We start from the raw sequence: 14,060 nt of genomic DNA on the forward strand, positions 1-14,060 counted from the left end.
CTACAATAAAAGAAATCTACCTTTATTTTATTACAATGTTTTCTTTAAATGTCGTCAACCGCAGCAAATATACCAAAAATATATGCATTTTAGGTCTTAAATTATCCCCGCCCCTTTTCGGTCCTCGGGTATGCCCTTATTTATCTTGCCTCTTGAATGTCAGGTCAGTTCTTTGGGATTCAATAACACCAACCAAATCAAGTAGGCTAGTGACTGCCCTGGGGATAATTTTTAAATAAATTAGTTTAAAAAAGAAAAGTTGTTACTAATACCTAAACGTGAAAGTATTAAAATCCCATTCCTAATTCAACTCACTCTTCGCTAACTACAGTCTACAACTACAATGGATAGATAACCTCAAATAGCCTAGCAAGCTAGGTTGGTGTCTATGAACTTGGAGCGCTATGGGGTGTATCTTCCAAAGACAAAGCAAAAGGTCATTCACTTTGCATTAGGTATAGACTTCAGAAAATACAATACGGCTGATTTTTTGTCTTTCCATGAGAGATGCAATCCGGGGTTGGAGGGGAGAGGAATGAGGGAGGGCGAGTTCAGAAGAAATCTGTTACTAAAATTTGGAATATATTCAAGGCCTATAGTCGAAAAGAAGCAGACCTTAAGTCAAGCCCAATTTCAAACAGTTTGTAGTAACGAACTGTAAGCAAGGAGTGACCCAGCTCACTATTTATATAAACTCTAAAAAACGGAACTGTGCTTTCAGCAAATGTGTTAAACCAAGTGTATTTTTATGCCGACTTCAAATATATAATTTTCATCAAATTTAGTCTAACCCATCAAAAATTACGAGCCTGAAAAAATTTGCCTTATTTTCGAAAAAAAGGGGAAACACCCTCTAAAAATGATAGAATCTTAATGAAAATCAAACCATCAGACTGAGCGTAAAAGAAAACCCTACTGTAGATTTTTCAAGCTCCTATCTGCAAAAATGTGGAATTTTGTATCAAACAGTTCGTGGTAACGAACTGTAAGTATGGAGCGACCCGGCTCAATGGTAACCGAAACTCTAGAAAATGGGTTTTTGATACCAATAGATACATCAAAAGAATCAGATTTCAATGCTGATTTCAAAAATATAACTCATCAAGTTTAGTCCTAACTATCAAAAGTTACGCGCCTGAGAAAGTTTGGCTGATTTTCGAAAAAAGGGGGAAAGACCCCCTGAAAGTTATAGAACCTTGATGAAAATCACACCATCATACTCAGTGTATCAGAGAACCCTACTGTAGAGGTTTCAAGCTACTATCTACAAAAATGTGGAATTTTGCTTTTTTTGCCAGAAGAAAGATCACGGATGCGTGTTTATTTATTTATTTTTTTTTTTCCAGGGGTGATCGTGTCGACCCAATGGTCCTAGAATATCGTGGGAGGACTCATTGGATCGGAAATTAAAAGTTCTAGTGCCCATTTTAAGTGACCAAAAAAATGGAGGGCAACTAGGCCCCCTTCCTCGCTCATTTTTTTCCCAAAGTCACCTGATCAAAATTTCGAGATAGCCATTTTGTTCAGCATGGTTGAAAATATGATAAATATGTCCTTTAGGATGACTTAATCCCCCGAAGTCCTTGGGGGGAGGGCTGAAAGTTATGAACTTTGCCCAATGTTAACATATAGTATTGGTTATTAGGAAGTATACAGACGTTTTCAGGGGGGATTTTTTCTGGTAGTAGGGGGTGGGTGGGTTTGGGGTTATGTGGGAGGATCTTTCCATGAAGGAAGTTTTCATGGGGGAAGGGACATTGATGAAGGGGGCGCCGGATTTCCCAGCATTATTTAAAAAAAAAAGATCAAAAATTAAATATAAAAAAAAACAAGTTTTCCAACTGAAAATAAAGAGTAGCCTAACGTCAAAACTTAAAACGAACAGAAAATATTACGTGTATTATTGGGTTCACCCGCTAGTCAGTACCGCGCTCTTTAAGCCAAAGATTTTTTAGTACTTTCATAAGAGCTATTTATCCTAAATAACGGCCTTTGTGATTAAGGGGTCATTTTTAAAGAATTGGAACAAAATTCGAACTTTAGCTTAAAGAGCGAGGTATTAAAAATATATGAATATAGAAGTTCGTCACGTAAGTTAATTCGTAAGTTACGTTTATTTATTACTAATAAAAGCGTTCGTAAATAAAATTAAACAAGTTTCGAGAAAGCCATTTAACCAAATAAAATTAAAATTAAATTTTGGTTTAATTATTCATGTACGGTGAGCCAAAATCAAAACCTGCATCAATTCAAAAATGTTCAAAAATTAAATAAAAAAAAAAAGTTTTTTTAACTGAAAGTAAGCAACGACGTTAAAACTTAAAACGAACAGAAATTATTCCGTATATGATAGGGCTGTCCCCTCCTCAACACCTCGCTCTTTACGCTAAAGTCTGACTTTCTCACAACTCTTATTTTTTTAAACAGTAAAAAACTTTAGCGTAAAGAGCGAGGTGTTGAGGAGGGGACAGCCCCTTTCATATATGGAATAATTTCTGTTCGTTTTAAATTTTAAGGTCGTTCCTTACTTTCAGTTAAAAAAACTTCTTTTTTTTAATTTTTTTGCCAGAAGAGAGATGACGGATGCATGTTTATTTGTTTTTTTTTTGTTTTTTTTCCCATGGGTGATCGTATTGATCCAGTAGCCCTAGAATATCATGAGAGGGCTCATTCGAAAGGAAAATAAATGCTCTAGTGCCCTTTTTAAGTGACCAAAAAAATTGGAGGGCAACTTGGCCCCCTCCCGCACTCTTTTTTTTCCCAAAGTGTTTACTGCCTCGCCCTTTACGCAAAAGTTTTTTTTTTAGTACTTTCAAAAGAGCTATCTCTTCTAATTAAATGGCCTATGTGATTCAGGGATTTGTGATTCGAACAAAATTCGAACTTTAGCGTAAAGAGTGAGGTATTGACTAGAGGGCGAACCCCCTCATATACGCAATGATTTCTTTTCGTTTTAAGTTGCTCCTTACTTTCAGTTGAAAAAAACTCTTTTTTTTTTATTTAATACTTTAAAGATAAGGCAGCAGTCAATAGCTGAAAGTACCAGTGACCGTGGAAAGGAAATCCAGTTCATAGAATTGGTGCAGGGGCAGCCTACAGACTCATATATATATATATATATATATATATATATATATATATATATATATATATATATATATATATATATATATATATATATATTGCCGAATACATTGAGTGAGGTATTGACTAGAGGGCGAAACCCCTCATATACGCAATGATTTCTTTTCGTTTTAATGTTGCTCCTTACTTTCAGTTGAAAAAACTTTTTTTTTTTTAATACTTTAAAGATAAGGCAGCAGTCAATAGCTGAAAGTACCAGTGACCGTGGAAAGGAAATCCAGTTCATAGAATTGGTGCAGGGGCAGCCTACAGACTCATATATATATATATATATATATATATATATATATATATATATATATATATATATATATATATATATATATATATATATATATATATATATATATATATATATATATATATATATATATATATATATATATATATATATATATATATACAAAAATTAGTGAAAATTGAAAATTGAATTTTTAAGTGCCAAGAGCATCAAAAATGAAATTATTTTTGCTCCCTTGCGCCACTACATTTTTAAGAATTTTTTTTTCATTTTAAAGCCGTAATTTCGTAACACTTACTCAGGTCGAAACAACAATTAATAATTGGAGTTCACCAACAACACTAACAACCTAAACAACATTTTTATTAGGAATCTATTGAAAATTTCAATCACGTCTAATTTCGGCTTTCTGAGTTAGTGAAAAGAAGCTCCTTTGCATTTCTGTCGTATTTTTAAAGCCCTGTCTTCCCAGTTTTGCTTGGGACTGATTCAAACCTACTCTGTGCACATATTAAATAAAAACCAACAAAGCTTTTTTCGATTAAAGTTAATGAGCAATATTGAAAATTAAAACGAACAGAAATTATTTCGTATGAGAGGAATTACTCCTTCTTTAGCCGTCGCTCTTTGCACTAAAGTCTTAAAAATGTTTAAAATACTTCTCATTCCAATTCAACGGCCCTTGCATTTGAGCAATCTTTCTTAAGGAACTGTAACAAAAAGTCAAATTTTAGCATTAATAGCGAATGTTGAGGAATGGGTAGCCCCCCTATTTACGAAATTATTTCTGTTCGTATTAAGTTTAAATGTTACTACTTTCAGTTGAAAAAACTTGTTTCTTTTTTATTTAATTTGTAACTGTTTTTCAGATAATGCCAAGAAATCCCCCCCCTTCCTATGTAGGATTTACCCTGGAAAATTTCCTCTGAAATCACCGAAGGCATAGTAATTGGACCTTAATCAAATGCTGAATCAAATGGCTATCTCCAGGTTTTGATCAGATGTCTTTCAGGAAAACGGGGTGTGGGAGGGAGCCTAGTTACCCTTCAATCTTTTTTGTCACTTAAAAAGGGCACTAGAACTTTTTATTTCCGTTCAAATGGCCCTCTCTAATTCTTCTAAGACCATTGGTTCGATACGATTACCTCTGGTGAAAAAAAAAACACGTGTCTTCGATCTTTCTTTTGGCAAAAAACATAAAATTCCACATTTTTGTAGATGGGAGCCTGAACCTCTACATTAGGGTTCTCTGATATGCTGATTTGAATACCATAAATTTCATTAAGATTGCTTAAAATTTTTGGGTTGTCTCCACCCCCCTCCATTTTCGAAGATCCGGCAAATTTTCTCATGTTTGTAGATTTTTATTGGTAACATTAAACCTATGAATGACATATATTTGGAATCAGCATAAAAATTCAGCTCTTTGATACATCAACTTGATATATCAAGATTTTGTATAATTAAATTATCAAAATTTCGTTTTTAGAGTTTCAGTTCTTATTGGGCCGAGTCGGTCCTTACTTGCAGTTGGTTACCACGAACTGTTTGATACTTGACTTACAATCGTTACTAATGAACAACAAGTAATGGGCGACGTTCATTCCCAATAAGCGAAATTGAAAAAAGAAAACGTCTTATTTTTATGCCGATTTTGAAATCTTCAATAAAATACTAATAACTGACAAATTTATAGTTAGTTTTCAAAAGTTATAAGACAAAAGAAAATCTTAGTAATCTCAGGAAAGAGGTAAATAGCCAAACGAAAGGTATCGATGGAAATGGTGTCGTTAACTTTAACGTGTCACAGAACTTTTAAAAGAAATTTTGCTCAATGTATGCAAACATAAGAAATTTGACAGTATCTTAGAAAAGAAAAATTACAAAATAATCGCAGCAAACAGTTGAACATATGAAATTTAAAGACTCCTAGCTTATAGGCACATACGGCCGTAATGCGGTGCATATTATACTTCAACAAATATTTAATTAGAATGAAAAAAACAGTTTCCGGGAAACCAAAACTTCATTATTCGCTTGGGAAACATTGCTTGAGGATATTTCCACATCAAACAAAGAGCAACATCCCATTTTTTCTAAAAAAAAAAAAAAAAAAATTGGGTGTTAAGAAGAGCGGGATGCCCGAACGATCACTAGCCCCCTTTATTCTGTTAATAATAGAGATTGGAAATCCTTGTGTTATTCACCTTTAAGTAATATGTAATGTGCACATCTTTGCACTGGAAATTGGTGATGGGGAGGAAAAAGGGGCTCCTGTAGGGGCAACTTTGCTTCCTCAACTTTATACTACTACTACTACTAACAACTCATCGCAGCACCAAGCCGCCTGAGGCCAACACAGCTACGCACGCTCCTCCTCCACCCCAATCTATTCAAAGCCTCCCTTTTACACCCGCCCACGAAGTTCCCATTTCCTTTAAATCTTTCTTTATGACGTCCTCCCAACCCAGACGGGGACGACCTGCTTTCCGTTTAGCCCTAGATGGTTGGCCGAAAAGAACAATCTTCGGCAATCTGTCATCCTTCATCCGAACAACATGCCCTAACCACCTCAACCTTTCTTTCATTATAGACCTAGAAAGCGGTATTGAACCACATTTTTCGTATAGCCTATTGTTTGAAATACGGTCAGTCAGCCGGGTACCCAGAACAATCCTTAAGCAATTTCTCTGGAAAACATCTAGCAAATCTTCATCCGCTTTTCGGAGCGTCCATGCTTCAGAGCCATATTTGACCACTGTCATCACTGTAGCTTCTAAGATTCTAATCTATAGATTTATACAAAATCTTTTTGCTTCATAATATAAACTTTAACGTGATTTCACGTGATTCGTGGTTCTTCACGTGATAGGCTAAAAGAGGCAATAGGTAGTTACAAGGGTCAGGGGCTCAGTTACTTTTCCACTCATACATATTGAAATTATTCTGGTTAAAAAAAAGGTTCAATTTACAGATCTTTCTGGGAAAACTGGGGGTGAGGGTGAGATGTTCAAGCGTTCACTTGGTCCTCTTTGTACTTTCAATAATACAGATTGAAAATCCTCACAATGCTCCTCTTGAACCAATTCAAAGCATACTTATTTTTGTGCCGAAACCTTTGCTGAAGGAAGGTAAAGAGGCAGTAGCCTGGGCCCTAGCTCTAAGCTTCACTAATCAAAAATTGCGCCATTTGTTAACATATGAAGTATTTTTTTTATTAAGAAAAGAGGGAGCTATAGATCCTGGATCTCCAAAAAAGCATAGAGAATAAGGTGAAACTTTAAGGAAATGTTGAGAGGGATTCCAAACACAATCAAACACACTTTATCATTGCTGATCGTAAAAGGGGAATATCAGCAATATCTAAATAATTTCTAAGACCCCACTGGCTAGGCAAAACAAGATGAGAAAAAAATCAAGTAGAAAAAATGAGGATATTTCTTTTTTTCTTGTGCATGAGTTTTTTTCTCATATTGTCTAGCAATATATAAGGGACAGCTGATGGTATTAGGTTGAACTTTTCAGTGTTTGCTGAGGGAGAATTGAAGAGATTTTTGAGGGCTACCAACCCCCCTCTTTGCCCTTTTTATGTACCCCCTCTTCTTAACAATGTTGAAAATTTTGTGATTGGCATTTTGTTCGAACTAGTCAAAAGGTCTAAAAGCTATGCCCTCAGGGACGCTATTTCCCCCACAGCCTCGGGGTAAGGATTGTAAATTATCCAATCTATCTATTGTTTACATGCAGGATTTATCCCCTTTATAAGAAAAGGGGAAAGTTTTTATTCTGGGTACATCTGGAAAGGCCAAGGGTACTAAGGTGAAACTCTGGAGAATGTTGAGGGGTATCTTAAACTAACTCAAATGGCACTATGTGCGTCCGGTTTATTAAAAAGGTGGATCTGCAATACCATAAGAACAGCTGAGGGTATTAATTTGAGACTTTCAGGACACATTGAGTGGAATGTTTTAAAGTATTTGCAGGACTGCCAGTTCCCCTTCCATGCCCTCTTTAGCTTCCCTCTCACCAAAACATTCGATCAGGATTTTGAGATAGCCATCCTGTTCAAAATTGTCTTAGGGTCAAATAACTATGTATATGTTGATGGAGCAGCCCTCCACAGATTTGAAGAGGAATGCCTAACACAATCAAAACATACAATGTGCATGCTAATTGTCAAAAGGGCGTGTCATTATTATCTAAGGAATGGCAGACGGTATTAAAGTGAAAATTAGAGGGTAGGTGTTCCGGGGGGGGGGGTATTGAAAAGTGGTTGGAGGGCTACAAACACCCCTTTCTATTTTTAGATGCCCCTTCTCCTCAGCACTAATAGAAATTTTGAAAAGCGATTTTGTTCAAAATAGGCAAACAGTTTAGTAACTGTGCCTCCAGGGATACAATGCCCCTAAAGCCCCCAGGGCAAGGGTTGTAAATTTTAAAACTTGTCTTTTTTAATCTCTCTTACCCCCTCTAAAAAATAACCTACCGCCCATCTTTAATAATGTATTACTGTATGATGAAGCACATCGGTTCAGTTAAATAAAGCATTACATCAGAAGCGCTTTTGTCCAATAAGAAGGGACCTGGTGCTGTCAACCTGCAGCACCATTGTGAATATTTCCCACATTTTTTCACAGAAAAATCCTGCCAGACAATTTGATCTCAGCTGAGAATTTTCCCCGGTCATTTCCCCAGTAACATTCTCTTCATTGGTAAAATTGTACATCCAAAAAGAAAGAAAGACAAATAAAATAATTCAGTAGTTGAATTAAGGGAAATTGTTTCCAGGAAAATTTCCTTTCCACTGAAAATTTTACCCCAGGAAATCCCTCCCCCCGCAAACAGTGTTCGTATGTTTCCCAATAACAAATACTGCATGTAAACAACGGACAAATTGTAGAACTTACAGTTCTTTCCCTTGGGGCTGTAGGGGGCCATGTCATCCCCAGAGGCATATTTATTGATAGAAATACGAAGTCCAGGGATCGATCCCTACTACGGCAAGGTTAGGTGATAGGGTTGCTACTTATCGCTGTATAAAAAAAAAAAAAAATAAAAAATAAAAAATCCAGCGGTTGAAACGTCGATTGGACCCACTTTGCACCAGCAGTAACTCTGGAGGATCTTTATCTATTACTATATCTTCAAGTTTCGTTAACTTGAGCCAACTTAACCTAAACCCAAGTGAAGAAAAAACAATAATTTCTGACATCTTAAAAAAATGAAACCTGAATTAAAAGTGCACTTATGAAAGTCAATTTAGTGAAGTTTTACTGATAAGAATGAAGTAAAAATTGTGAGTTATTCCGCATGGAATTTCATGTTAAATTGAGAAGTGTCTGAGTCATCAAACGCCTTTAGTCCTCAGTTTTATAGATTATGAGCAAGCGTTTAATTCAGCTAATAGAAGAGCTTTAGCGAAGGTCCTATCCTTGTAAGGTACACCAGATAAATACATTAAAGTGATCAGTGCTGTTTACGAGAATAACACTACTAGCGGTTAAGATAGGAAATGAGGTTAGTAGCTTGTTTCGTATTAAATTGCTGGTTTCGTATGCAAAAATGTGGAATTTTGTATTTTTTGCCAGAAGAAAGATCACCGATGCGTGTTTTTTTTTTTACAGGGGTGATCGTATCGATCAAGTAGTCCTAGAGGGCTCATCGTGAGAGGGATCATTCGAACGGAAACTAAAAGTTCTAGTGCCCTTTTGAAGTGTCCAAAGTAATTGGAGGGCAACTTGCCCCTCCCCCACGCTCATTTTGCCCCCAAAGTCACCCAATAAAAATTTTGAGATAGCCATTTTGTTCAGCATAGTGGAAAATTTAATAAATATGTCTTTGAAGATGACTTAGTCCCCCACAGTTCCCGGGGAAAGGGCTGCAAGTTATGAACTTCGCCCATTGTTTACTTTTGGAGTTGGTTATTGGGAAGTATACAGACGTTTTCAGGAGGGACTTTTTTCTGGTGGGTGGGGGTCCGAGGAGGGGGTTAAGTGGGAGGATCTTTCCTTGGAGGATGTTTCCTTGGGGGAAGCGACATTTCTATGAAGGGGGCACCGGATTTCCCAGCATTATTTAAAAAACGATCAGAAATTAAATAAAAAACACGTTTTTTCAACTGAAAGTAAGGAGCAGCATTGAAACTTAAAACGACCAGAAATTATTATGTATATGAGGGGATTTGCCCCCCAGTCAATAACTCACTCGTTACGCTGAAGTTTTCCTTAGCACATTTAAAAGATTAATCAAATTAAACGACATTTTTGATTAAAGGATATGTGATTTGAATAATATTTTAACGTAAACGTCCAGATGTTAAAGAGGGGGCGAAACCCCTCATATACGTAATAATTTCTCCTCATTTTAAGTTTCAATGTTGCTCCTTACTTTCAGTTGAAAAATTTTGTTTTTTATTTAATTGTTAGTAACGACAATGGGTGCAGTGAAACTATTGAAAGTATAATAGTAGAATAGAATAATAAATAAAAAAAATAGTAAAATAAAAGTAGAATAGTAAAGTAGAATAGCCAAGGCCCAGGGTTTTTTTTTCACAGTTGAAAAAAATTCAGAAGAACAAAAAGATAAGTCTGCGCACAAAGATTAGAATATTGGAAGTTACAGTGATGACAAGGGTCAAGTATGGTTTAGGTAGTCTCTCTAAAAAACGGAGGAGGATTTGTTAGATATTTTCCAGAGAATTTGCCTACGGATTGTTTTGGGTACCCGACTCGAACAGTAGGATGTACAAAATGTGCGGTTCAATCCCGATTTCTAGGGCAATAATGAGCGAAAGGTTGAGATGGCTAGGACGCGTTCTGCGGATGAAGGGTGACAGATTGCCCAAGATCGTCCTTGTAGGACAACCGTCTAGGGCCAATCGAAAAGCAGGTCACCCTCGAATAGGGTAAAAGGATGTCAGAAGGAAAGATTAAAGTGAAATGGGAACTTTGGGAGGGTACAAAGAGGGAGGCTTTGAATAGGTTGGGATGGAGGAGGAGCGTGCGTAGATGTATTAGCCTCAGGTGGCTTGCTGCTGCCGTAAGTTATTATTATTAGTAGTAGTTTGAATGGAGACCACGCAATCAAATCGGGAGGAAAAAGTCTCCTGGACTTGAATTATGCTGATGATTTAAGCATCCTAGATGAAAGTGCGAGCAAAACGAATGAAGTTTTAGAGGTTTTGCCAGTTAAGGGTGCAAGAATTGGTTTGAAAATTAATGTTAGGAAGACTAAGTCACTAAAGCTAGGAATAAGTGAAGATGAAAAGGTGACGTTGGGTAATGAAAAGATTGATCAGGCGGGCAGCTTATCTTTGTAGTATTATTAGTAAAGATGGTGGGAGCGGTGAAGAAATTAAAAATAGAATAGCCAAGGCTCAGGGTGTTTTTTCACAGTTAAAAAAAGTCTGGAAGAATAGGAAGATAATTCTGCAAACCAAGATTAGAATATTAGAAGCTACAGTGATGACAAGGGTCAAATATGACTCTGAAGCATGGACGCTCCGAAAAGCGATGAAGATTTGCTAGATGTTTTCCAGAGAAACTTCTTAAGGATTTTTCTGGGTACCCGGCTGACTGACCGTATTTCAAACAATAGGCTATACGAAAAATGTGGTTCAATACCGCTCTCTAGGGCTATAATGAAAGAAAGGTTGAGGTGGCTAGGGTAAGTTGTGCGGATGAAAGATGACAGATTGCCGAAGATTGTTCTTTTCGGCAAACCGTCTAGGGCTAAACGGAAATCAGGTCGTCCCCGTCTGGGGTGGGAGGATGTCATAAAGAAAAATTTAAAGGAAATGGGAACTCCGTGGGCAGGTGTAAAAAGGGAGGCTTTGAGTAGTTGGGGTGGAGGAGGAGCGTGCATAGCTGTGTTGGCCTCAGGCGGCTTGGTGCTGCGGTGACTTGTTAGTAGTATTAGTAGTTTCCGAACTTCAAGTTTTTGTAATTTTAATTATATTAGAACTTCTAAGCTTCCTCATTTTTCTCTTTGAAAAACCATGATAGTGTCATCTTTTCTGTCCCTTTCTTGCCTTAGTGGTGGCCCTAATTTTGTGTAGAAATACAAATAAACCTTTTGGCCTACAATATGGCACGATTTAATTAAAATGAAAGAATGGAGAAGCTTTGGTATTCTAAAAAAGCTCGAACATATTTTCCCTTGGCCAATTTTGAAATTCCTCTTTCGGAGTTCCTTTCACTCAAATTATTGCCCAGTTATACGGATGTCTATGTTTTCTTCTTTTCTTCAACCGCTTTCTAACACTTGCAATAAAGCCATAAATCTTATTCAGGAAATACATTGTTCAGCAATTAAACTGTTAATGAATATTGAATAGCTTTATATTCTTTCCTGTTCATCCTTCAGTTTAATTCAATTTCACTTTGATAATCCCAGATTCCTTAGATCTACCTCATCCTTTGCATCTGATCGGTCAAACTAACAGCTCCGCAGCTCCCAGAATGTTCAAATTCTTCCTGCTCCAATAATGAGATCTGATTTCAATCCCTTGTGACATATTATACGGAATACCCTTAATGATTTGGCTCGAAAATGTTACACACCTTCAGAAGCCTTGTCATGTCACAAAATTGCAGTGTCCGATTGATTTATCTCTATTGATTAACGACCTAATTTTGGCTCAGTGATCAGAATAAATTCTTGTAAACTTCTAAAATCTTTCTATTCTCTTTCTCTCTGTCACTCCCCCACCCTCTTTTCCCTCTTCTCCCTTTTTTTGCTTTTTACGATTTAGTGTTTAAAAAGTAGGCTTATGTGTATTTCCCCCCTCCTTTACAGGCCACGGAGGCTTTGCGGGGATCTGTGCATTAAATTTGTTTATTTGGAAAAAATTATTTTTTTTTAAATCTTATTAGCGTAAATTAAAACAAATTTCTAAGGGAGCAAAGTCATTCTCAAATAAACGGCCTAAATTAGGTTGAACTATCAAAATTCCTTGTGAAAATGAAAGTATAACCAAATTTTGTATTAGGGAGTTTATATTGCACGAATAACGAGATATACATAAATATGTCATAATCATATTCAGAGATGTAATCATAAAAAGAAAATGTTTAGTGTTGAAACCGCGTGAGAGGTGAAGCAATGATGCTTGCAAGAAATTAGATCTGACTGGGGGAAAAATCTGAGGGGGAAGGTCCCTCCCCCCACATGCATGTCAGTTTACATCTTTGAACCTATTCCCTACATAGATGAAGATACTTACAAGAGACATGGTAAAATCTTATTACCACAAATAGTGATAAATCAGATCAGAATTGCCACTATTACCACTGGAGCAGAACAAACATATCTAAACTCATTAATAAGTTTCCGAATTTCTAACCTAATTGGATGATGTGGGAGGAGCTTTCATGGGATTTCGACTCTAGCTTCAATGGGTATTTCTAAGTCTAATGGAGTAGATTGATCTTGCTTCTTGTTAACGCAGCTCATAGTAACGAAATATTGAAAATACATTTTGAAAAAAGAACTGTCTGCTGAACATACTTCTTCACTTGGAGGTCTAGCAGGGATGATAACTATTAAATAGGCTCTTCTTAATAGTAAAAGTTAGCCGCGGAAACAAATTTTCGGTAGTTTAAACAATGTGTTTGAAACCTCTTGAAACTCTGGCCAGTTGGAATGTAAATTACTTCAATACTTTACTGCATGGGTAGCAGTGATGTAACTCATTTTTCCCGCCAGGGCCATCAAGCTACTGCAAGATCGTAGAGATATATTTATTCACATATTTAAAGAATCCTGGTCATATTTAAGTTTTAATCTTACAAATTCGTTTTCATAACGCTATCGTAGTGCCATGTGACACCAAAAATGGCCCTTTTAGGTGCCAATTCAAGATTTGAGATGATGGACCACAAAGATACAACATAATTATGATCTCCATGGTCGAAAACCTATATCAAGCGTTTCATACCACTGCTTTTGTTTACTCCCCCACCCAACCCCTTAGTAAGTGAAAATTAAAAGACACACTTTGAAAAAGAGCTTGAGACGCTGGATTGTTTTTTTTTGCTTCTTTTTTTCTTCATTTTCTGCGTCTATTTTTGCTTCTGTTCTCTCCTGTGCAAGTGGTCAGCGGGTTAGAAAGCTGTTAAAGAGCTTGTTTTAAAGCTAATACTTACATCTACGTGCTAGGTAGAAATTTGCTGGACAGCGCCATTGTATAGTGGGTCATAGCACCAAAAACATAACTTTTGTGCGGATCACAGCGCTGATAGGCTTGGAAAATAAACAAGGTGCAATTGGAATCTTTATGTTCAAAAATTCTAAATCAAATACTGAAAATCATTCTTGAATACTCCCCATCCAGGTCAACTTAGCAAGCTAAAAAAAAGAAACTTTGAAGAAATGCATGGAAAATGTTTCAGCCAAAATTTCAGCCAAGAATGACGACAAATACCATTTATGTTTATCCTAACGGTATAAATTATTTACGGAAGAATACTGGCGAGAAATTCAGAAAGGGGCTTGAAGATCTGATGTGTCTATTTTTTTTGTCTCCAAGGCTAGCAGGGGTCTGGAGCTTATAGCGGCGTCGATACGGGTAACCAATGGGCAACGGGCAACGAATTGCAGTTTTTGCAAATAGGGTTTTACTTCCTCCACCCTGTCAAGGTTCACATGAACTGGTCACTGGCTTTGACCTAACACA

At 36.6% G+C, this 14,060-nt stretch overlaps 1 protein-coding gene across 1 annotated transcript in view; it reads right to left on the bottom strand.

Annotated features, from left to right (window-relative positions):
* Positions 1 to 12,636, bottom strand: part of LOC148942491 (uncharacterized) — a 55,906-nt gene extending 43,270 nt beyond the window's left edge. The window contains exon 1 of the mRNA XM_089102514.1: positions 12,609 to 12,636. Within this exon, the coding sequence (XP_088958640.1) occupies positions 12,609 to 12,617 (9 nt within the window). The 5' untranslated portion in view covers positions 12,618 to 12,636. The remainder of the gene's footprint in view (positions 1 to 12,608) is intronic.
* Between the last annotated feature and the right edge of the window lie 1,424 nt (positions 12,637 to 14,060).

Source organism: Artemia sp. Qi Xiang Cuo, chromosome 16, assembly GCF_049724085.1.
Source record: "Artemia sp. Qi Xiang Cuo chromosome 16, ASM4972408v1, whole genome shotgun sequence".
NCBI lineage: Eukaryota > Metazoa > Arthropoda > Branchiopoda > Anostraca > Artemiidae > Artemia > Artemia sp. Qi Xiang Cuo.